The sequence below is a fragment of the Ovis canadensis genome, chromosome X (genome assembly GCF_042477335.2).
Source record: "Ovis canadensis isolate MfBH-ARS-UI-01 breed Bighorn chromosome X, ARS-UI_OviCan_v2, whole genome shotgun sequence".
NCBI lineage: Eukaryota > Metazoa > Chordata > Mammalia > Artiodactyla > Bovidae > Ovis > Ovis canadensis.
This window is the reverse complement of record NC_091727.1, coordinates 1,156,143-1,179,356: the sequence shown is the minus strand read 5'-3', so window position 1 is coordinate 1,179,356 and position 23,214 is coordinate 1,156,143. Positions and strand designations below refer to the sequence as shown.

Genomic DNA, 23,214 nt, shown 5'->3' with positions numbered 1-23,214 from the left:
ATGGCAACCCACTCCCGTGTTCTTGCCGGGAGAATCCCATGGACAGAGGAGCCTGGGGGGCTGCAGTCCCTGGGGTCTTGAAGACTGAGACACGACTAAAGCAACTTAGCATGCACGCTTCTTTGCACGTAGTGAATTGAAGATAATTATATCAAATTACCTATAATTAAAACCCTCCTCGTCTCTCAGAACCGAATGTTACTGCTTGTGTGTGAGCTTGTGGATGCTTAATGAAGGCTTCGTTTAAGTGCGAGGCTGCACTTTGCTTTTGTGTGTTTGCATAGAAGGAGCTATGAGGTCTTCACGTCAGGAGGTGTGCGTTTTGGTGGGCGTGGTTTGCAATGGGACCCTAAGTACCCAATAGCCGATTAATCTGGGTTTAGTTTTTTAGTTGCTGAGTTGTGCCCGACTCTTTGCAACCCCGTGGACTGCAGCCCGCCAGGCTTCTCTGTCCATGGGATTCTCCAGGCAAGAACACTGGAGTGGGTTGCCATTTCCTCCTCCAGGGGACCTTCCTGACTCAGGGATCAAACCCGGGTCTCCTCCTCTGCAGGCAGAGGCCAGCGTTGCAGGTGACTTCTTTACTGACTGAGCTATGTGGGAAGCCCCAGCCTATTAATCTCATGCAGTTCAATTTAAGTGACTCTATTAATACTGAATGCAGAAGAGTTATGAGGTCGGTAGATATTGCTGGAAACACTTGCCTTTAAAATGATGTATGGCACCCTTCCAGATGGTAAGAAGTCGGTGGCAAGATGAGTTAATAGAAAACCCTACAAGTGTGCCTGCTAAGTCACTTCAGTCGTGTCTGACTCTTTGTGACCCCATGGACTGTAGCCCGCCAGGCTCCTCTGTCCATGGGATTCTCCAGGCAAGAAGACTGGAGTGGGTTGCCATTTCCTCCTCCAGGGGATCTTCCTGACCTCCTGCATTGCAGGTGATTTCTTTATGGTCTGAGCCTCCAGGGAAGCCCCTATTGAATAATCTGGCTAGAATTTGAAGGAAAAAAACTTGAGGTATTTTTGCCACCGTATGAAATTGGGAGTCTGATGATTTGGGGCTGGACTGAGGTGGGCTGGTACCAGCTGGTGGTCACGTCCCAGAAAGGAGGAGCTGGAGGCCAACAGAGTTTGCGCCTCATATTCACAGTACAGCCATGTCTTCTCTGCTCACGTGTGAAGCTCCAGCTGTCTAGCGGGGTCTGTTTACCCGGAATCCTGGCTGACACAGGGCGGGTTATCTGCCCACGCTCTCGCCCAGCTGAGGTCTGATTTGGCCAATTAGAAACCTACTTTTAAAAGCTCTAGGAAAATATCACTGCACACATTCTGGCCCGTCTCTTCCCTTCCTGACACGTTTCTCCAGAGCAGTTTTCTCTTCGCATCTTGGGCCCCAGGGAGTGAGTAAGTCATGAGAAACCCAAGATGCGAAGGGAAAACTGCTCTGGAGAAACGTGTCAGGAAGGGAAGAGACAGGCCAGAAGAAGCGTAGCTTTGACTAGATGGACCTTTGTTGTGTGAATGAAGTGGTGACTGGGTATTTAGCATACGTTGGATGTGATGCTGAGAACGTCGCATGGTTTATCCAGACAACATCCCGATGGTAGGTGTGATCCTAAGCTCCATCTCACAGGTGAGAAAACCAAGGCTTTCTGAGACGAAGGGGTCCAGCCACCTAGGGTAGAGGCGTGGACTGCAAGGCCACTTCTGGGCATCTCTCAGGCCTCTCCTCCCATCTGCTGTGCCCGCTGTCTCCTCCGTCATCAGCTTGAGGTCCTTTGGGGTCAGTAGTTCTGGTACTTGGGCTTAGCCGCTCCGCAGCATGTGGGATCTTCCCAGCTCAGGGATGGAACCCTCGTCCCCTGCATTGGCAGGCAGATTCTTATCCACTGGGCCACCGGGCAAGTCCCTGTTACTGTTTTATGTTTGGTTTTGTTCTTGGCTGTAAGGTGTGTAGGATCTTAACTCCCTGATCAGGGAGTGAACCCACACCCACCTGCATTGGAAGGCAGAGTCCTAAGCACTGGACTGCCAGGGAAGCCCCCACTGGAGACATTTAGAATGTCCCGGACTATGTCCCTTCCTCTAGGTGACACCCAAGCTTTCCTTGTCTCCTTTCTGGTTGACCTCCCGATCAACACTTCAGGAAGCAAAATGGTACCCTCTTCGCTGGTTGTATAGACGCTGCCTCTTGCCCTTGAGTTTGCTCTGCTTTTTCTGTCTGTTTTGATTGGATGTGTCATGGGCATCAACAAGTGTGTTCTGTCTGTGGCGGCAAATGGTGAGCTGATTTTGGTGTGGTCCATAGGTTACTAAGGACATTTTTAAAAATTACTTTTATTTGCTTAATTGCAGTTCATTTGCAGTGTTGTGTTAATTTCTGGGGTACAGCAAAGTGATTCAGTCATACATACATATGTAAATAGATATACACACACACACACATTGTTTTCCCCATTCTTTTCCATTATGGTTTATCTCAGGTTATTGAATACATTTCCTTGTTCAGTGTTTCTTGTGTTTTTCTATCCTGTATATAATCATTTGCCTCTGACAACCCCAAACTCCCAATCCCTCCCTCCTCTGCCCACCACCTCCCTATTTTGGCAGCCACAAATCTGTTCTGCGTGACTGTGAGTCTCCTGTTTCATAGATAGGCCCATTTGTGTCACCGTTTACATCCCATATTTAAATATCCACGGATAACTTATCACGTGATATTTATCTACATATAAAGTCCACATGTAAACTATAATATGATATGTGTCTTTCTCCGTCGTGTTGACTTTAGCACGATCGTCTCTAGGTCCATCCATGTGGCTGCAAATGGCCTGGTTTCACCCTTTTCCATGGCTGTGTAGTACTCCATCGCATATGTGTTACCACATCTTTATCCATTCCCGTGGCCAAGGACATTTTTAATGAGGTGAATCTGAAGCATTTGCTTAGTGGGTTATAAGAATGACACCCCAGAACACACACACACACACACACACACACACACACACACACTAAAAGAAGCTTCCTTGGGGTCTAGAATTCGAAGGTCATGTTTATGCCACTAGAACGGTTAACTGTGAAGAACTGGTGTCACTCCACTGTTTATATAACAAGAGGGCGATGGTGTCAAATGATTGGGCACATGGCAAGAGGGCGATGGTGTCAAATGATTGGGCACATGGCAAGAGGGCGATGGTGTCAAATGATTGGGCACATGGCAAGAGGGCGATGGTGTCAAATGATTGGGCACATGGCAAGAGGGCGATGGTGTCAAATGATTGGGCACATGGCAAGAGGGCGATGGTGTCAAATGATTGGGCACATGGCAGGCTTCTTTTCAATGATCCAAACAGTAGCCGGGACACTCAAAGCCATGTCCTTCTCCAGGGGTTCTTTCTGATCCAGGGATTGAATATGTGTCTCTTGCATTGATAGGGAGATTCTTTACCACGTAGCCACCAGGGAAGCTCAAAGTATTGGGTCTGCCAAAAAGTTACTTCACTTACATCTTATGGAAAACCCCAAATGAACTTCTCGGCCAACCCAGTGGTTTTCCAAAGGTAACAGGGTGGGTCTGTGTATCTCCCTGTCCATCCTGGTAACAGATGGTGACCCTGGCAAGCCAAGGCGGGCACCCACATTTGTAATCCCCAGCCGGTGGTCTAAGCTGGACTCCACGAGCCTCACTGTCCCCACCGCTGTCTTGCTGGCCATGGGTTCATCTTTGAGTCTCAGGTCTGCCTTAGGTCTGTTGACTGGGGAAGCTGGGTAGAAACCAACATGGCGCTTGGGATGAGAGACCCAAAGGCATCATGTGAGCTGTGGTAGAAACCAACATGGCGCTTGGGATGAGAGACCCCAAGGCATCATGCGAGCTGTGGTGGAAACCAACATGGCGCTTGGAATGAGAGACCCAAAGGCATCATGGGAGCTATGGTGGAAACCAACATGGCGCTTGGAATGAGAGACCGAAAGGCATCATGGGAGCTGTGGTGGAAACCAACATGGCGCTTGGGATGAGAGACCCAAAGGCATCATGGGAGCTGTGGTGGAAACCAACATGGCGCTTGGGATGAGAGACCCAAAGGCATCATGGGAGCTGTGGTGGAAACCAACATGGCTCTTGAGATGAGCGACCCAAAGGCATCATGGGTGCTGTGGTCCACCAGTAGTCCGGCGGTGAATTTTCTTCCGGATTCCTCAGTGCCTTCAGCGTGAGCCTGTGGTCCTCGGAGTAGCTGATTGTCCTGCAGTATCCGAGGTTGCCCAAGGTGCCTCTGAGTGACCCCCCAGGTGGTAACTGGACCCCAGTGCCTTGGACAATTCCTGCCCTAGATAAGGGGCCCCATAAATACCTGGCAGCAGCTTCCCAGGTGGCTCAGCGGGTAAAGAATCCTCCTGCTAATGCAGGAGACATGGGTTCCATCCCTGGGTCGGGAAGATCCTTTGGAGGAGGAAATGGCCACCCATTGCAGTATCCTTGTCCGGAGAATCCCATGGACAGAGGAGCCTGGTGGGCTACAGTCCATGGGGTCACAAGAGTCGGACACAATTAAGCAATTAAAGCTTTCACTTTGGCTTTTTAAGCTGTTGTGAACATTTTTTGCACTAGTCTTTTTTTTTTGTAGATGGATGTTGTCATTTTTCTTCAGTAAATGGAATGGAAATATATATATGTATATATATTTCATATATACAGTTCAGTTCAGTTGCTCAGTTTTGTCTGACTCTTCACGACCCCATGGACTGCAGCACGCCAGGCTTCCCTGTCCATCACCAACTCCCAGAGCTTGCTCAAACTCATGTCCATCGAGTCGGTGATGCCATCCAACCATCTCATCGTCTGTCTCCCCTTCTCCTCCTACCCTCAATCTTACCCAGCATCAGGGTCTTTTTCAATGAGTCGGTTCTTCGAATCGGGTGGTCAAAGGATTGGAGTTTCAGCTTTAGCATCACTCCTTCCAGTGAATATTCAGGACTGATCTTGTTTAGGAAGGACTGGTTGGATCTCCTTGCAGTCCAAGGGACTCTCAAGAGTCCTCTCCAACACCACAGTTCAAAAGCATCAATTCTTCAGCACTCAGCTTTCTTTATAGTCCAACTCTCACATCCATACCTGACTGCTGGAAAAACCGTACCTTTGACTACATGGATAAGTGATGACGGTTCACATTTAGCACTGAGACCTTTCTAGATGCCTTTCTAGAGTGGGTTGTGATTTCCTCCTCCAGGGGATCTTCCCAACCCAGGGACTGAACTTGTGTCTCCTGCATTGCAGGCAAATTCTTTACCATCTGAGCCACCAGGGAGGACTTTCATAAAAGAAGGACTTATTGCAAATTAATTTCTAAAAACGAAGACTTTTTTTTTCCCCTAAATGAGAGAACACTTCTTTTTTTTTTTTTTTTTGATGTGGTTAAAGAATATTTTTTTGATCTGGACCACTTTTTTTTTTTTTCACTTTACAATACTGTATTGATTTTGCCATACATCAACATGAATCCACCACGGGTGTACATAAGTTCCCACTCTTGAACCGCCCTCCTCCCTCCCTCCCCATACCACCCCTCTGGGTTATCTCAGTGCACTAGCCCCAAGCATCCTATATCCTGCATCGAACCTAGACTGGTGATTCATTTCTTATATGATATTATACGTGTTTCAATGCCATTCTCCCAAGTCATCCCACCCTCTCCCTCTCCCACAGAGTCCAAAAGACTGTTCTATACATCTGTGTCTTTTTTTGCTGTCTCAAAAACAGGATTATCATTACCATCTTTCTAAATTCCATATATATGCTTTAGTATACTGTATTGGTATTTTTCTTTCTGGCTTACTTCACTCTGTAGAATTGGCTCCAGCTTCATCCACCTCATTAGAACTGATTCAAATGTATTCTTTTTGATGGCTGAGTAATACTCCATTGTGTATATGTACCACAGCTTTCTTATCCATTCATCTGCTGATGGACATCTAGGTTGTTTCCATGTCCTGGCTATTATAAACAGTGCTGTGATGAACACTGGGGTACACGTGTCTGTTTCAATTCTAGTTTCCTCAGTGTGTATGCCCAGCAGTGGAATTGCTGGGTCATAAGGCAGTTCTGTTTCCGTTTTTTTAAGGAATCTCCACACTGTTCTCCATAGTGGCTGTACTAGTTTGCATTCTCACCAACAGTGTAGGAGGGGTCCCTTTTCTCCACACCCTCTCCAGCATTTATTGCTTGTAGACTTTTGGATCGTAGCCATTCTGACTGGTGTGAAATGGTACCTCATTGTGGTTTTGATTTGCATTGCTCTGATGATGAGTGATGTTGAGCATCTTTTCATGTGTTTGTTAGCCATCCATATGTCTTCTTTAGAGAAATGTCTATTTAGTTCTTTGGCCCATTTTTTGATTGGGTCATTTATTTTTCTGGAATTGAGCTGCATGAGTTGCTTGTATATTTTTGAGATTTGTTGTTTGTCAGTTGCTTCATTTGCTATTATTATCTCCCATTCCGAAGTCTGTCTTTTCACCTTGCTTATAGTTTCCTTTGTTGTGCAGAAGCTTTTAAGTTTAATTAGGTCCCATTTGTTTAGTTTTGCTTTTATTTCCAGAATTCTGGGAGGTGGATCATAGAGGATCCTGCTGTGATTTATGTCGGAGAGTGTTTTGCCTATGTTCTCCTCTAGGAGTTTTATAGTTTCTGGTCTTACATTTAGATCTTTAATCCATTTTGAGTTTATTTTTGTGTATGGTGTTAGAAAGTGTTCCAGTTTCACTCTTTTACAAGTGGTTGATCAAGTTTTCCCAGCACCACTTGTTAAAGAGATTGTCTTTACTCCATTGTATATTCTTGCCTCCTTTGTTGAAGATAAGGTGTCCATAGGTGTGTAGATTTATCTCTGGGCTTTCTATTTTGTTCCATTGATCTATATTTCTGTCTTTGTGCCAGTACCATACTGTCTTGATGACTGTGGCTTTGTAGTAGAGCCTGAAGTCAGGCAGGTTGATTCCTCCAGTTCCATTCTTCTTTCTCAAGATTGCTTTGGCTATTCGAGGTTTTTTGTATTTCCATACAAATTGTGAAATTATTTGTTCTAGCTCTGTGAAAAATACCGCTGGTAGCTTGATAGGGATTGCATTGAATCGGTAGATTGCTTTGGGTAGTATACCCATTTTCACTATATTGATTCTTCCAATCCATGAACATGGTATGTTTCGCCATCTATTAATGTCCTCTTTGATTTCTTTCATCAGTGTTTTATAGTTTTTTATATATAGGTCTTTAGTTTCTTTAGATAGATATATTCCTAAGTATTTTATTCTTTTCGTTGCAATGGTGAATGGAATTCGTTTCCTTAATTTCTTTTTCTACTTTCTCATTATTAGTGTATAGGAATGCAAGCGATTTCTGTGTGTTGATTTTATATCCTGCAACTTTACTATATTCATTGATTAGCTCTAGCAATTTTCTGGTGGAGTCTTTAGGGTTTTCTGTGTAGAGGATCATGTCATCTGCAAACAGTGAGAGTTTTACTTATTCTTTTCCAATCTGGATTCCTTTTATTTCTTTTTCTGCTCTGATTGCTGTGGCCAAAACTTCCAGAACTGTGTTGAATAGTAGCGGTGAAAGTGGGCACCCTTGTCTTGTTCCTGACTTTAGGGGAAATGCTTTCAATTTTTCACCCTTGAGGATAATGTTTGCTGTGGGTTTGTCATATATAGCTTTTATTATGTTGAGGTATGTTCCTTCTATTCCTGCTTTCTGGAGAGTCTTTATCATAAATGGATGTTGAATTTTGTCAAAGGCTTTCTCTGCATCTATTGAGATAATCATATGGCTTTTATTTTTCAATTTGTTAATGTGGTGAATTACATTGATTGATTTGCGGATATTGAAGAATCCTTGCATCCCTGGGATAAAGCCCACTTGGTCATGCTGTATGATCTTTTTAATGTGTTGTTGGATTCTGATTGGTAGAATTTTGTTAAGGATCTTTACATCTATGTTCATCAGTGATATTGGCCTGTAGTTTTCTTTTTTTGTGGCATCTTTGTCAGGTTTTGGTATTAGGGTGATGGGGGCCTCATAGAATGAGTTTGGAAGTTTACCTTCCTCTGCAATTTTCTGGAAGAGTTTGAGTAGGGTAGGTGTTGGCTCCTCTCTAAATTTTTGGTAGAATCTGGACCACTTTTAAAGTTGTTATTGAATTTGTTCCAATATTGCTTCTGTTTTGTGTCTTGATTATTATTATTATTTTTGGCCATGAGGCAGGTGGGATCTTAACTCCCTGCCCTGGGACTGAACCTCCTATTCCCTGCATTGGAAAGTCCAGTCCTAACCACTGGACCGCCAGGGAAGTCTCAAGAGAACATTTTTTTTTCCAGGTTACTGCGTGATGTTGGTTGCATTTGAGAAGAAGAAATAAATAAGGTGACCTCTTTTTCTTTTCTTCTTTTTTGGTTCGTTTTGTTGGTCTGGAGTAAGATGGTAGCTCCATTTTCGAGGTGTTTTGCTAGATGAATGCTTGAAATGGAAATTCAAAACAAAGGTTGGTCAATGCCTCACGGGGCAAGAAACGCCCAAATCAGAGAGATCCTGGTGGAGTTTTCTGCCAGCAGAGGGAATCTGCTCGAGGGAGGAACGAGACGGCAGAGGAGTAGCTGCCTGTGGACTACACCGCTCTCCACGGCCGCATCAGGGGTACGCCTTCAGACACACAAGTGCTTGTAGAACCCCAGCTCAGAGCTGACAGCAGTCAGTCCCTGACTTCTGCAGAGGAATCTATAGACGCACATGAGACTCCATAGGATGGAAGAAGTAGGGTGGGGGCCGACAAGAGTGTTAGTGGGACCAGAGCTGCCCTCGGCGGCTGGGGGGACCGAAGCAGGGGTCCCACCCCCACACCCCGTCGGGACGATTGTCTGCGTCAGAGCAGACGGAATCTGCCCATTTGCTTGGCCAACTTTGTCGACATCTGTAATGTCTGTCTCTTCTGTCCTGCTCTCTTTCTTTATGCTTTTTTAAAAAAAATATTTACTTATTTGGCTGGGCTGGATCTTCACTGAAGCACATGGGAGGTTTCATTTCAGCATGCCAACTCTAATGTGATCTAGTTCCCTGACCAGGGATGGAACCCAGGCCCCCTGCACTGGGAGTGGGGAGTCTTAGCCACTGGACCCCCCGGGACGTCTTCGTTGCTGTTATGTTGATGCTGGTGCGACCCTAGGTATTTGGTGTCCTCAGGCTAGGAGGCCAGTTTACCCCCTCCAGCCACTGTGGGAGTGCACACCTCCCCTGGATCTCGTGGACCTCCGAGGGACCACCGTTTATGGCTAATGAGTACATGCCAGAAGGTCCCTGGGCTGGAGGTCTTAGCCCTCCTGGAGTCTAAAGTTGAAGTCCTTCTGGAGTCTCTAGGCCAGTCATGGAGTTCTTTGAATATCCTGATATAAATATATATATATATATATCTTTTCTATTTCAATGAATGTCCTGAAATATATATATATTTTGCTTTTCAATTCCATTCACTCGTGTCTGACTCTTTGTAACCCCATGGACTGCAGTGCGCCAGGCCTCCCTGTCCATCACCAACTCCTGGAGCTTGCTCAAACTCATGTCCACGGAATCAGTAATGCCATCCAACCATCTCAGCTCTGTTTTTGCTTTTCAAATACTTATAAGTCGGGAACTTCCCTGGAGGTCCAGGGGTTAAGACTCCTTGCTCCCAGGGCCAACGGCATGGGTTTGATCCCCGCTGGTTGGAGAACTAAACTCCCACACACTTCTAGGCCAAAAAAAAAAAAAAAAGGAAATTCATTACTCTAACAAAATAATCTCTATCTTTTACTTTTTCAAGTGTTGGTGGTGGTTGTTATCGTTCAAGTCAACAAAGTTGTGTCTTAAGTCACGTCTGGCTCTTTGAGTCCTAGCCCCACCAGGCTCCTCTGTCCGTGGGATTCTCCAGGCCGAATGCTGGAGTGGGTTGCCATTTCCTCCTCCCTCTTCCTGACCCAGGGAACCCCAGGGTCTCCTGACTTGGCAGGCAGATCTTTATCATCTGAGCCACCTGGGAAGCGTCGAGTGTTTGTGACTCGGTCGTAAGAAAGGGTTCGGTCTCACTGATGCGCTGTCTTCTTTCTGTCTTAATCTCCGAGGAGAAGAAAACAAGGCTTCCTTTAGTAAGCATGCCTGGATGACAGGACTGTGTTCCGTGTGGCCCAGCACTGGAGGCCTTGTTTACGGAACCATGTCTGTGTCACCGTATGTCCCGACTTGCCTGTCACCTGTGGGCATGTCTCCGTGGTGTTATGCAGATGGAAACTGTCTCTTAAAAAAAAAACAACCCCCCAAACAGTGAGAGCAATGAAAGACTTGTGGAGGGCAACTGTCTGCCTTAAAAAAAAAAACAAAATCCAATGTTCGAATATTGTAATTATCCTCCAATTAAAATAATTAATTAAAGGGCTTCCCTGGTGGCTCAGCTGGTAAAGAATCCACCTGCAATGCGGGAGACCTGGGTTTGATCCCTGGGCTTGGAAAATGTCCCTGGAGAAGCGAAAGGCTTCCCACTCCAGTATTCTGGCCTGGAGAATTCTATGGACAGTGCGGTCGCAAAGAGCCGGACCCTTTTTTTTTTGTTTTTTTTTTGTTTTTTTTAAAGTCTGCTTAAAAGGAGAACGGCAGACATCCAGAGAAAATGAAAGCACATTTTTCCGTCCTGATGCTGCTTGTTCTTTGGGGAGGTTTAACAGCCTTGATGAACAGGTTCTGCCAAATCCGTAATGTGTTCTTTACGACCGCGGGAGGGAAATGGTGCAGAAAATCACTCTGACATCCCCAGGAAGATGCTAGTCATTACCAAGAGGATGCTGAGACCTCGGTCGTGATTGCAGCTTCAGGCTCTGCTCACGGAGGTGGGGGGAGGCATCCAATGAGGACTGGGGTGCCTGGCGGTGGGGGTGGGGTTGGAGCAGGAGAAAGCGGGGGCGTTCCCTTCTTTCCCTCCACGAGACACATACAGGCTGAAGAGACAAGAAGTGTGTTCACCTCCTTCAAGAAATGGTCTTGTTGCTTTTCAGTTGCTCAGTCATGCCCAACTCTTTGTGACCCCATGGACTGCAGCACGCCAGGCCTCCCTGTCCATCAGCAACTCCCAGAGTTTACTCAAACTCATGTCCGTCCAGTCAGTGATGCCATCCAGCCATCTCATCCTCTATCATCCCCTTCTCCTCCCACCTTAAGTCTTTCCCAGCATCAGGGTCTTTTCCAGTGAGTCAGTTCTTGGCATCAGATGGCCAAAGGATTGGAGTTTCAGCTTCAGCATCAGTCCTTCCAGTCAATAGTCAGGGCTGATTTCCTTTAGGATGGACTGGTTGGATCTCCTTGCAGTCCAAGGGACTCTCAAGAGTCTTCTCCCACACCACAGTTCAAAAGCATCAGTTCTTCGGTGCTCAGCTTTCTTTATGGTCCGACTCTCACATCCATACATGACCACTGGAAAAAGCATAGCCTTGACTAGATCGACCTTAGTTACCAAAGTGGTGTCTCTGCTTTTCAATATGCTGTCTAGGTTTGTCACAGCTTTCCTTCCAAGGAGCAAGCGTCCCTTAGTACCATGGCTACGGTTACAGTCTGCAGTGATTTTGGAGCCCAGGAAAAGTCTTGAGATACTGCCAGAAGGGAAAATTGCAGGCTAACATCTTTGATGAATACTGTTGTTATTTTTCAGTTGCTCAGTTGTATCTGACTCTTTGCAGCCCCATGGACTGCAGCACACCAGGCCTCCCTGTCCATCACCAACTCCCGGAGCCTGCTCAAACTCAAGTCCATTGAGTCGGTGATGCCATCCGACCATCTCATCCTCTGCCGTCCCCTTCTCCTCCTGCCTTCTGTCTTTCCCAGCATCAGGGTCTTTTCCCATCAAACCTATATTTTCGATGAGTATAGATGCAAAAATTCTCAACCAGATACTGGCACACTGAATCCAAGAACACATCAAAAAGATGGTACACCACTGCCACGCTGGATTCACGCCAGAGCCGCAGGGACACTTCAACATATGCAAACCAAATCAGATCGTCGATGAAAGAAAGTACAGTCACCGCCTGAAAGCAGAGAGGTGTCTTACTGGGTGGGCATGTTGAGGACGCCGAGCCTGGGAACAGCATCTCAGTAGCTCTGAGAAATCTGCTCCAAGGAGGCGGGAGGGGGAGTCAGGCTGTATACAAGTTTGCAACAAAGGGAGCAGGCGGTCTGAACAGTAAAGATCAGATATCCGGGAAGGAACTGAGCATTGTAGTAGGGGAGGATGCAAGCCTCTGGGCTCACTGAATTCACTCCTTTCAAATGCACCTCGGTTGTCTGGGGTCAAACTCATTTCGTTGTTCACCTTAAGGAGAGATAGATGTCTGATTCTGGCGTCCTCCCGGCCCTCAGCAATCACTGTTGGGGGAGGGGGCACCTTCTGGATCGCAGCTTTGGGAGCCCTCCCTCACGGAGGCGGCTTTGAGATTTCTCATTTACTGATCGCGTTCATTGTCTTTTTCATTTGACAACATTCACAGAGGAAAAGAGGAGACTCACAAGGCTGTCTCAAAAAAAAAAGTAATTTCTTTTTTACTAGTTTATTTGATAAAACAAAATCAAGGTGAATGAACAGACAGAAAACACTGGCACCCTCCTCCACAATTGCCATCATCAAAATGTGAGCAGGTGAAAAGAATTCTTCTGTATTAATCCAAACTCAGGGGGTCCCTGTTCGCAGTAAAAACACAATAAAGACACATTCCCCTCTCCTATCTCCTGTCTCCTGTCTTCCCTGTCTGCCTTCCTGGCTTCCTTTTTTATTTGAAAACAAATGTTCTTTACAATAGAATGGACAGACTTCCCGGGCGGTCCAGTTGTTAAAAATCTGCGCTTCCACTGCAGGTGCTTGGGTTTTATCCCTGGTCAGATAACTAAACTTCTGCAAGCCACGCGGCATGGACAAAATATAAAGTTATATTAAAAAAAAATGGAACAACAGCATTGTAAATCAACTATACCCCAATAAAAATTTTTTAAAAAATCAAAAAAAAGGACAGTGAGTACCACACACCTTGGGTGTCTCCTGTCTGTTACTGGCGGGACGCATGTAGCCGGAGACAAACCAAACCAGAAACCTCCCTGCTCTTGTGTGTTTCTCGCTCAGTCGTGTCCGGCTCTCTGCGACCCCATGGACTGCAGCCCCCCAGGCTCCTCTGTCCCTGGCATTCTCCAGGCAAGAATACCAGAGTGGGTTGCCATTTCCTTCTCCAGTTCCTGTTCTGGGGTAATGTAGAAACATGAAAACCTTTTATTGAGTCGATGCCAGCTCCAGTTTTTAGGAGATCCGCCTGAGAAGTGTCTACAAGTGCAGCTGTGGTGGACCATAGACACTGTTTCTGAAGGCACGGCATTGTACAGCTCTGCTCGATGCCCAAAGCATTCTTATAAATACTGAGCTATTTAGAGGGCTTCATTCCAGTCTTTTCCCAAGTCGGTTATCACAGCCTGTTGAGTGGAGTTTCCTGTGCTATCCAATAAGTCCTTGTTGGTTATCCAGTATATTTAATTTAGAGGACGATATATATTGTTCACGGGATTCTTGAATGCAGGCAGGAGGAGAAGGGGACGACAGAGGGTGAGATGGTCGGATGGCATCACTGAGTCAATGGACATGAGTTTGAGCAGGCTCCGGGAGTTGGTGATGGACAGGGAGGCCTGGCAGGCTGCAGTCCACGGGGTCGCAAAGAGTCGGACACGACTTAGCTACTGAACAATATTAGTGTGCACGGGTACATCCCGAATTCCCAGTTTATCCCATCTCCACTTTCTCCTTTGGTAAACATAAGTTTGTCTCCCGTATCTGTGAGTCTCTTTCTGTATTGAAAATAAGTTCATTTGTATATTAAAAAAAAACCCAGATACCACATATAAATGATATCATATGTTATTTGTCTGTCTGTCTGTCTGTCTTACTATGATCATGTCTGGGTCCATCCTGCTGTTGCAACCGGCATGATTTCATTCTTTTCATGGCTGTGTAATATTCCACCGCTGGCTTCCCAGGTGGCTCAGTGATAAGAGTCTGCCTGCCCATGCAAAAGATGCGGGTTGGATCCCTGGGTTGAGAAGATCCCCTGGAGTATGAAATGGCAACCCACTCTAGTATTCTGGCCTGGAGAATCCCATGCATAGAATAGCCTGGCGGGCTAGAGTTCATAGGGTCACTAAAGTCAGACACAGCTTAGTGAGTAAACGGAGAAGGCAATGGCACCCCACTCCCGTGTTCTTGCCTGGAGAACCCCATGGACGGAGGCGCCTGGCAGGCTGCAGTCCATGGGGTTGCTGGGAGTCAGACACGACTGAGCGACTGCACTTTCGCTTTTCACTTTTCACTTTCATGCATTGGAGAAGGCAATGGCACCCCACTCCAGTGCTCTTGCCTGGAGAACCCCAGGGACGGAGGAGCCTGGTGGGCTGCAGTCCATGGGGTCGCACACAGTCAGGCACAACTGAGCGACTTCACTTTCACTTTTCACTGTCATGCATTGGAGAAGGAAATGGAACCCACTCCAGTGTTGCCAGGTTCCCCAGCCTGGAGAACCCCAGGGACGGGGGAGCCTGGTGGGCTGCCGTCTGTGGGGTCGCACAGAGTCAGACACGACTGAAGCGACTCAGCAGCAGCAGCAGTGAGTAAACAGTAGCAGCATCCCCTTTTACTTATGTCCCCCATGTTCTTTGCGCGTTCATCTGACGATGGGTTGTTTCACCCTGGCTATTGTGGACAGTGCTGCAAAGGGCTTTGGGGTGCACCTTTCCCTTTGCGTTTTCTCTGGGTAGACACCCAGGAGTGGGATGACAGGGCCATTGGGGTCTCTCTATTTTCAGCTTCTCACGGAACCTCCGTCCTGTTCTCTGTAGTGAATGTGCCCTTGTGTATCCCACCCACAGTGTAGGAGGCCTCCCTTCTCTCCACCCCCCTTCCCGCGTTTCCTCTGTGTTACCTTTTTGAGCATAGCCGTTCTGACAGGTGCGAGGTGATACGTCAAGGCAGTTAAATTTGCATTTCTCCCGTGGTTCCGTATGCACGCTCACCCGGGGTTGACGGCGGGGCCGTGCTGACTTCATCTGGGTGTTGTCATCCATACACAGTTGGGGGGAACAGATTAAACCTACACTAATTAGGGGCTCTGATCATCTGGGCTGGGCGGAAGCTTCTTTTCGCCCTGCCTTGTAGATGGAAGAAGTAAATAAGATCCCCAGGAGAACCATTTACCTCCTGGGAGTAGGAATTGCTTTTAAAGCTCTTTAAAAATCACTGTTTCCAAGCATGAGTCAGATTGCCTTCTAACTGGCTGCCTTCTGAGTCAGTCCAATATCAGTGTTTTCTCTTTACTTGTGAAGTGCTTTGGGGACATCTGTTACGTGCCTTGGGGTCCGTTAGCGTCAGTCGAGAATGTTCTCGTTTTAATTTCATCTGCCAAATACACTTGGGGGTCAGAAACATTGGAATGGTCTGTAATCTGAAAGCTGCACAGATGTTAGCCACTTTTACAAAGGTTTTTTTTTAACCTGTACTGTTGGCCTTTTGGGTGGTGGTGGTTGTTGAGTTGATGAGTCGTGTTTGACTCTCTGTGACCCCATGGACTGTAGCCCTCCAGGCTCCCCTGTTCTTGGGGTTCTCCAGGCAAGGACACTGGCGTGGGCTGCCATTTGGGTGGTGGTGGTCGTGGTTTTATGCTTGAGGTTCTAGGGCTTGAGCTTTACTGTGACGTCTTCCTGAGATGGCTCTGTGGTGGGGGTGAGGAAGTGGGAGCCTTAGAGAAGTGAACTTTCCTGGAGGTCGACGCGTGTGTCCTGACCATATCTCTCTGCAGCCAGGGGTCAGTGTGATTCTGACGACCCGCTCTTTGCTTGATAGGGATAAGCTTGAGGCTCAGGTGGGCACAGAGGGACGGCGTAAGAGGGGTTTTCCCAGGTGGCTCCGTGGTAAAGAACCTGCCTGCCAACGCAGGAGACTCAGGAGACCCACGTTCGATCCCTGGGTCAGGAAGATGCCCTGGAGGAGGGCATGGAAACCCACCCCCGTGTTCTTGCCTGGAGAATCCCCTGGACAGAGGAGCCTGGTGGGCTACAGTCCATGAGGTCGCTGCTTGCAGTTTGCACTGTTCTTTTTATCCCAGTGGAAACATTTTAATTTGCCTTTTCATTCACGGTTTTGTTTTTTCGTCTGTAGTTAGTAATGTGAACTCTCTCTTCCCATTGTGGTGGTTTAGTTTTCTTTTTTTTTTTCCCAGTCTCTTCCCTCCCCCACATTTTTAAAGGCTTTATTGAGTTTGTTACAATACTCCTTCTGTTTTATGTTTCCGTGTTTTTGGTCGCAAGGCATATGGGATCTTGGCTCCCCAAGCAAGGATCGAACCTGCCCCTTTTGCATTGGAAGGTAAAGTCTTAACCACTGAGCAGCGGTGAAATCTTCTGATGCCATTTCTTGGCAGCTTTTTGTATCAGAAAGATGCACGCGTCGTCAAGAGAATCAATTCAGGCTCCCCTCCACCCGCTGCATTCTAAGTCGGTCAGTTTAGAGGCGAGGTTGTCTGGTTTTTGAAAATAGGAAAGGATTTGATCAAATACCATCTGACACCCTCCCCTGTGTTTTCTGAGTGTCTTTCCTTCATGAATTTTTTAAAATTTATCCCATATTTGTTGGTCTGATTAGTCCTAATGTGCTTGATTAGATCGTATCAGTCAGTCCTTTTCTCGATTAAAGTACTCATTTCCTTGAGATGTTCCTATTTTACTTGTAAATTTAGCCTATTATTCATTCGGTTAGAAGTACACACCTATCATTTTAAAATCTTCTTCCTATCATAGATGCGTCTCTGTTTGTTAATTTGCATTCCCGATCTTGTCAGATGTATCATCCACAGTCTTCTCTGGGTCCTTGTTTTTTGAGTTTTTTTTTTTTTTTTTCGTCTGTCGATTCCTCAGATGCTCAAAGATATACATGGCGTTCTCCCAGAACAGTTTTGTTTCTGCCCACCTCTTCCTGCGTTTCTAATGGGTTTTGACAAAGAGGCTGTAATGTTGTGTTGTTCGAAATCTTCTGATGAAGAAATGGCAGCGGAGGATTTCGCTGCTTAACTATAACCATCATCGTAGCTCCAACATTTTTTATTAATCTTTGTTGGGATATAGTTGCTTCACGATGTTCTGCGAGCTTCTGCTGTGCAGCGAGGTGAGTCAGCCATATGTATACACATAGCGTCCCTTGTTGGCTTCCCTTCCCATTTAGGTCACTAGAGAGCATTGAGCAGAGTCCCCTGAGGTATACGGTAGGTGCTCATTTCCTACCTACCTCACACAGAGTATCAATAGTGTATACATGTCAGTCCGAATCTCGCAAATTTTTCCCACCTGCACTCTCCACGTGGCTGTCCACACACGTGTTCTCTCCGTCTGTATCACACCTGCGCGTTGCCTGAACACTGCACCCACAGGTAACGATCCGCGTTGTCCCATGGAAATTTTAGCCCTGAATCACCTCCTCCTTGTCTCAAAAGGGCCAGCCCTGCCTGGTGTTTCCTTGTTAGCCTGCCGCTTTTCAGCCTTTTAAGTTTTAATCCCTGCCTTAAAAAAAACTCCGTCACTACCATACAGAAGAATCCTCCTATTCCCTGCCCTCAACATGGTCTCCCAGTGGGAGGCTACCATCTTGGTTTTGTATCATGACCAGCAGCTTGTCAGTCTCACTCTTTCCTGCAGCAGGATCAGACCCTTGGCTTAACTCTGAACTCTTTCCAACTTCACCCCCTACCTGTTATCTGAGTTTCCGGCTTTTTTGCTACCCGGACAACTGGTATACCTTTTGTGTTCCAGTCGCCTGCGAGACACGTGTTCTGTTTCTTGTTCCCTAGGGGTGCCCTGAATATTCTCAGAGCACGGCAGCCTCCATTTCTCTATAATCATGTAGCTAGAAATGAAAGGGTAGGTTAATGGCGCCCCAGGTCAAGTGAAAAATGTCAGCTACGGGGCTTCCTGGTGGTCCAGTGGTTAAGACTCTGAGCGTCCAATGCAGGAGGCTCAGGTTCAGTCCCTGGTCGGGGAGGTACATGCCCCATGCCCGCAACTGAAAGATCCTGCATGCCGCAAGTAAGACCCACGGTAACGAAATAAATAATTGGAGAAGGAAATGGCAACCCACTCCAGTCTCCTTGCCTGGAGAATCCCCATGGACAGAGGAGCCTGGTGGGCTACAGTCCACAGGGTCGCAGAGAGTCGGACACAACAGAGCAAGTTCACTTTCACTTTCAACCAAACAGAAGGCAGAAATCTTGTTTCCCTGGTACCCGTTGTCTCCTCCTCCCTGCGAAGAGCCCTGCCGGGTCAGCTACTGCAGCCCCTCTCACCGTGTGCGCTGTTGTAGATACGCAGCCCCTAGTTGCATGTGAGGTGAACCCCTAACACACGTGAGTGCCTAGCCCCCCCCCCCGTGGTCAGTCCTGGTGCCTCTGCTGGACGGGAGGCAGGGGTCACACTGTGTCTTCTGCGACGCTCTTCTCAAAGATGGAGCTCTTCACGCAGTCTGGTCTGCGAGGGGCAGTCTGCCCTCCCCAGCAGCAGGACTTGATTTAGGGGCTCCTTTTCCTCACTGGAAAAGGCCCCACTGCTGGGAAGGATTGAAGGCGGGAGGAGAAGGGGACGGCAGAGGATGAGATGGTTGGATGGCGACTCGATGGACGTGAGTACAAGCAAGCTCCGGGAGACAGTGAAGGACAGGGAGGCCTGGCGTGCTGCAGCCTGTGGGGTCGCAAAGAGTTGGACACGACTGAGCGGCTGAACAACAGATCCCCCATGCAGTATCACCCCCCGCTTCCACTGATGCTGTTGTAGAGGTGAGAGACAGGGGTAGCTCCTGAGTGGACGTGGAAACTGGTGCTGATGACGAGACTGGGCTAATTTCTGGGGTCCAGTGGTTAGGACTTAGCGCGTTCACTGCCAGGGCTCTCCTTCCATTCCTGGGTGAGGAACTAAGATCTTGCAAGCTGTGCGGCACAGCTATAAAAAATGAAAAAATTCAAACCAGTGGATAGAAAGAAAGCAAGAGGCAGTGACCCGCTCAAAAGGCAATGCTCTCAACACGAAGCGTCAGCCCCCATGTTGCTTGTCAATTATGGTCCTTTTGGGGCTTCCCACGGGGCGCTAGTGGTAAAGAACCTGCCTGCCAGGGGCAGCAGACTCAGGAGACTTGAGTTCGATCCCCGAGTCAGGAAGATCCCCCTGGGGAGGGCTTGGCACCGTGCTCCAGTACTCTTGCCTGGAGAATCCCATGGACGGAGGAGCCTGGCGGGCCGCAGTCCATGGGGTCGCAGAGAGTTGGACAGGACTGGAAGCTGAGTGTGTGGGTCCACGCATCCTTTTTTCACCATTGGTTGTAGTTATTAGCAATCGTGTGGGTTTCCCTCTTTTTTTTTTTTTAAACATTCTTGGGAGTGTTTCAGGGGGAAATTAGAACAGCGTGTTGGGAATTCCTGTGCAGATGGCACCGACTTCTAGAGCAGAAATTCCCAACTCCCTGCGGCAAAGCTCCATCTTCCCCAATCTGCCACAGCCTGCTGCCATTGAGAACAGAATCAAAAGAGCAAAAAAATTAACAACAACAAAAAATGCATTTAAGAAACATGCAAGGGACTTCTGCTTTCCAATGCAGGAGGTATGGGTTTCATCCCTGGTTGAGGAGGTAAGAGCCCACGGGCCTCTTGGCCAAAAAGCCAGAAGCATAAAACCGAAACAGTATTGTAACAAAGTCATTAAAGGCTTTAAAAGATGGCCCACATTTTAAAAAAATGTTAAAAAGAAACATGTAAAAGGTAAGTGCCTAATGTTGCTTTTTTTTTTTTTAAACCCCTGGGCTCAGCCGACATACAACAACGATTGATTTTTATTTATTCTTTTTAAATTTCTAAATGCATACAGTAAAGAGTCTGCCTGCAATGCAGGAGATGTATCCTGCTCTTTGTGACCCCATGGACTGTAGCTCACCAGGGTTCTCTGTCCATGGGGATTCTCCAGGCAAGAATACTGGAGTGGGTTGATATTCCTTTCTCCAGGGGATCTTCCGGACCCAGGCATCGAACCGGGGTCTCCGGGAGAATCCCCATGGACCGAGGAAGCCTGGGGGGCTACAGTCCACGGGGTCGCAAAGAGCAGGACACGACTGAGCGACTAACACTTCGACTTTCCAAATGCATCCTCACCTTCCCAGTGTGTCTTCCGGGGAGGGGCCACCCACGATTCGCAGGATGGTGACCGTGCTGAGTAACTGATCCTGGACTACGCCCGCCCCTTACGCACGCTCCCTTTGTTATTTTCTTGTTTTAGGGAAAGCATTGAAAACGCGCCCTCCCTTGTTCTCATGGGCCGGGTGACTTGGCACACACAGCTTCCTCTGTCTGTACTCAAGAGTGTCCTAACATGTCCCTTCCGAGTGAACGCTGATGGACTGTAGCACGTGCGGTGCATTGAAAGCTCACCTCGCTTCTTTGTCTTCCTCCAGTGGAGTTTCTGTATTGCGACCTGGCGTCCATGAGGTCTATCCGGGAGTTCGTCCAGACATTCAAAATGAAGAAGCTGCCCCTCCACGTCCTGGTGAATAACGGTGAGTGATGCAAGGCTGTACTTCGCGTCTGCACCTCTGACTCTTCCCTGAAATAGCTTCATCAGCACCGTTTTTATAGAGCCCATATATAATGTGTTCACATATGATGTTTATTTCACTCCTTCAGACTCCTTTTACTCTGTGTAACAGACTCTAGGTCTGTCCACATCCCTACAGTGAGTCCGTTTCATCCCTTTTCGTGACTGAGTGGCATGCCTCCAGTTCTTCACTCTGAGTAAGAGGCTGATGATCTAGAGGGTGGAATGGTATGTGGTGGGGGGAGGCTCAGGAGGGCTGTATGTATAATTATGGCTGGTTCGTGGTGTTTACAGAAAAAAAGCAACATCGTAAACTAATTTTCCTGCAAGTAAACCATAGATGTTTTTGCCAACAGAGGTCCGTCTAGTCGAAGCTATGGTTTTTCCAGTAGTCACGTATGGATATGAGAGTTGGACTATAAAGAAAGCTGAGCTCAGGAGAATGGATGCTTTTGACCTGTGGTGTTGGAGAAGACTATTGAGAGTCCCTTGGACTGCAAGGAGATCCAACCAGTTAATCTTAAAGGAAATCAGTCCTGAATATTCATTGGAAGGACTGATGCTGAAGCTGAAGCTGCAATCCTTTGGCCACCTGATGGGAAGAACGGACTCATTGGAAAAGACCCTGGTGCTGGGAAAGATTGAAGGTGGGAAGAGAAGGGGACGACAGAGGCTGAGATGGTTGGATGGCATCGCCGACTCAATGGACACGAGTTTGAGCAAGCTCTAGGGGTTGGTGATGGACAGGGAGGCCTGCTGTGGTGAAGTCCATGGGGTCGAAAAGAATCAGGGATGACTGAGCAACTGAACTGAACCGAAGTGAAACAATAAATTGAAAAAATAATGGTGAGGTCTGGTGAACTCCAGAGGCTAATTCAGGCACAGACAGGAGCTCTGGAAGTCCTTGGCGAAAGAGGGGTTACCATGGAAATAGAGTTTCAGTTCATTGATGAAGCTGGGTTCCACTGACGTGTTTGGGCACCACTATCAGGATAGTCAATTTTAGGGTGTTGCTTTAAAATGATGTGAAGCGTGCTCAGTGCTTTCCTGGTGGCTCAGACGGTAAAGAATCTGCATTCCATGCAGGAGACGTGGGTTCGGTCCCTGGGTCGGGAAGATCCCCTGGAGAAGGAAATGGCAACCCACTCCAGCGTTCTCGCCTGGAGAATCCCACAGACAGTCATGTCTGACTCTCTGCGACCCTGTGGACTGCAGCACGCCAGGCTCCCCTGTCTTCCTCTACCTTCCTTCCTTTCTCCCCTAGGATCGTGGTGATGGAGTATGACCCTTTTAATGTGTTCCTGGATTCTGTCCACTACAATTTTGTGGAGGAATTTTGCATTGCGGTTCATCAATGACACTGGACTCTCATTTTCTTTTTCTGTGAAGTCTTTGTCCGGTTTTGGTATCAGAGTGAGGGTGGCCTCGTAGAATGAGTTTGGAAGGGTTCCCTCTTTCCCTTTTAAATATAGCAGTATGTGCATGTCCACCCCAAACTTCCTAACTATCCTTTCCCCACATCCTTCCCCCCAGTAACCATACGTTTTTTCTCTAAGCCCATGTGTGTGTGTGTGTGTGTGTGTGTGTGTGTGTGTGTTAGCTGGTCAGTCGTGTCTGACTCTTTGTGACCCCATGGACTGCAGCCCACCAGGCTCCTCTGTCCAGGGAATTCTCCAGGCAAGAGTACTGAAGTGGGTTGCCATTTCCTTCTCCATGCCTGTGAGTCTGTTTCTGTTTCATGACTAAGTTCAATTGCACGGTTTCTTTCTAGACTGTGCATATAAGTGATATCGTATGATGTTTCTCCTCCTCTGTCTGACTAACTTCACCCGGTGTGGCAATCTGGAGGTTCATGCTTGTTGCTACCAATGGCATTCTTACATCCTTTTTTCATGGCCGAGTAATACTCCATTGCAATACGTACCACGTGTCATTTATCTGTTTCTCTGTCGATGGACACTCAGGTCCAACCACAACTCGAAAGGGGACGATACTGGGAATATTCTGAGTCAGCAGCTGCAAACCCACTTCCTGATTCCACGAGTTCTCAGACCAAGGCCCTGTCCATGGTACTGATGGTGTTCAGAAGAGCCTGCCGAATTTACCAAAGCTGTGTGCCCGGGACCCTTCTCTGGGATAGTAACTCCTCCTCTCAAGGTGATTGGCTCAAAGGAGTTGGATTCAGACTCCCCAGGTGCTCTAGTGGTTAACAATCCCCCCCGCCACCCCCAACCCAGTGCTGAGCACACAGGTTTGATCCCTGGTCTGGGAAAAGTTTTGCATGCCCTGGAGCAACTAAGCGTGTGTGCTCCCAGTACTGAAGCGCTTACACCCTCGAGCCTGTGATGCGCAATGATACCCCTGAGCACTGCAGCTAGAGAGGAACCCCCGCTCACTGTAGCTAGAGAAAGCCAAGCAGCGGCAAAAACCCTGTGCAGCGAAAAATAAATAAATGAAATTAAAACAGGGCGGGGGGTGGGGTCTTGGATTCATAGGACCAACTCC

General features: G+C 47.5%; 1 protein-coding gene across 1 annotated transcript in view; it reads left to right on the top strand.

Annotated features, from left to right (window-relative positions):
• Positions 1 to 23,214, top strand: part of LOC138929695 (polyprenol dehydrogenase-like) — a 141,762-nt gene that overhangs the window by 82,620 nt on the left and 35,928 nt on the right. Inside the window, exon 4 of the mRNA XM_070291325.1 lies at positions 20,570 to 20,671. Within this exon, the coding sequence (XP_070147426.1) occupies positions 20,570 to 20,671 (102 nt within the window). The remainder of the gene's footprint in view (positions 1 to 20,569; positions 20,672 to 23,214) is intronic.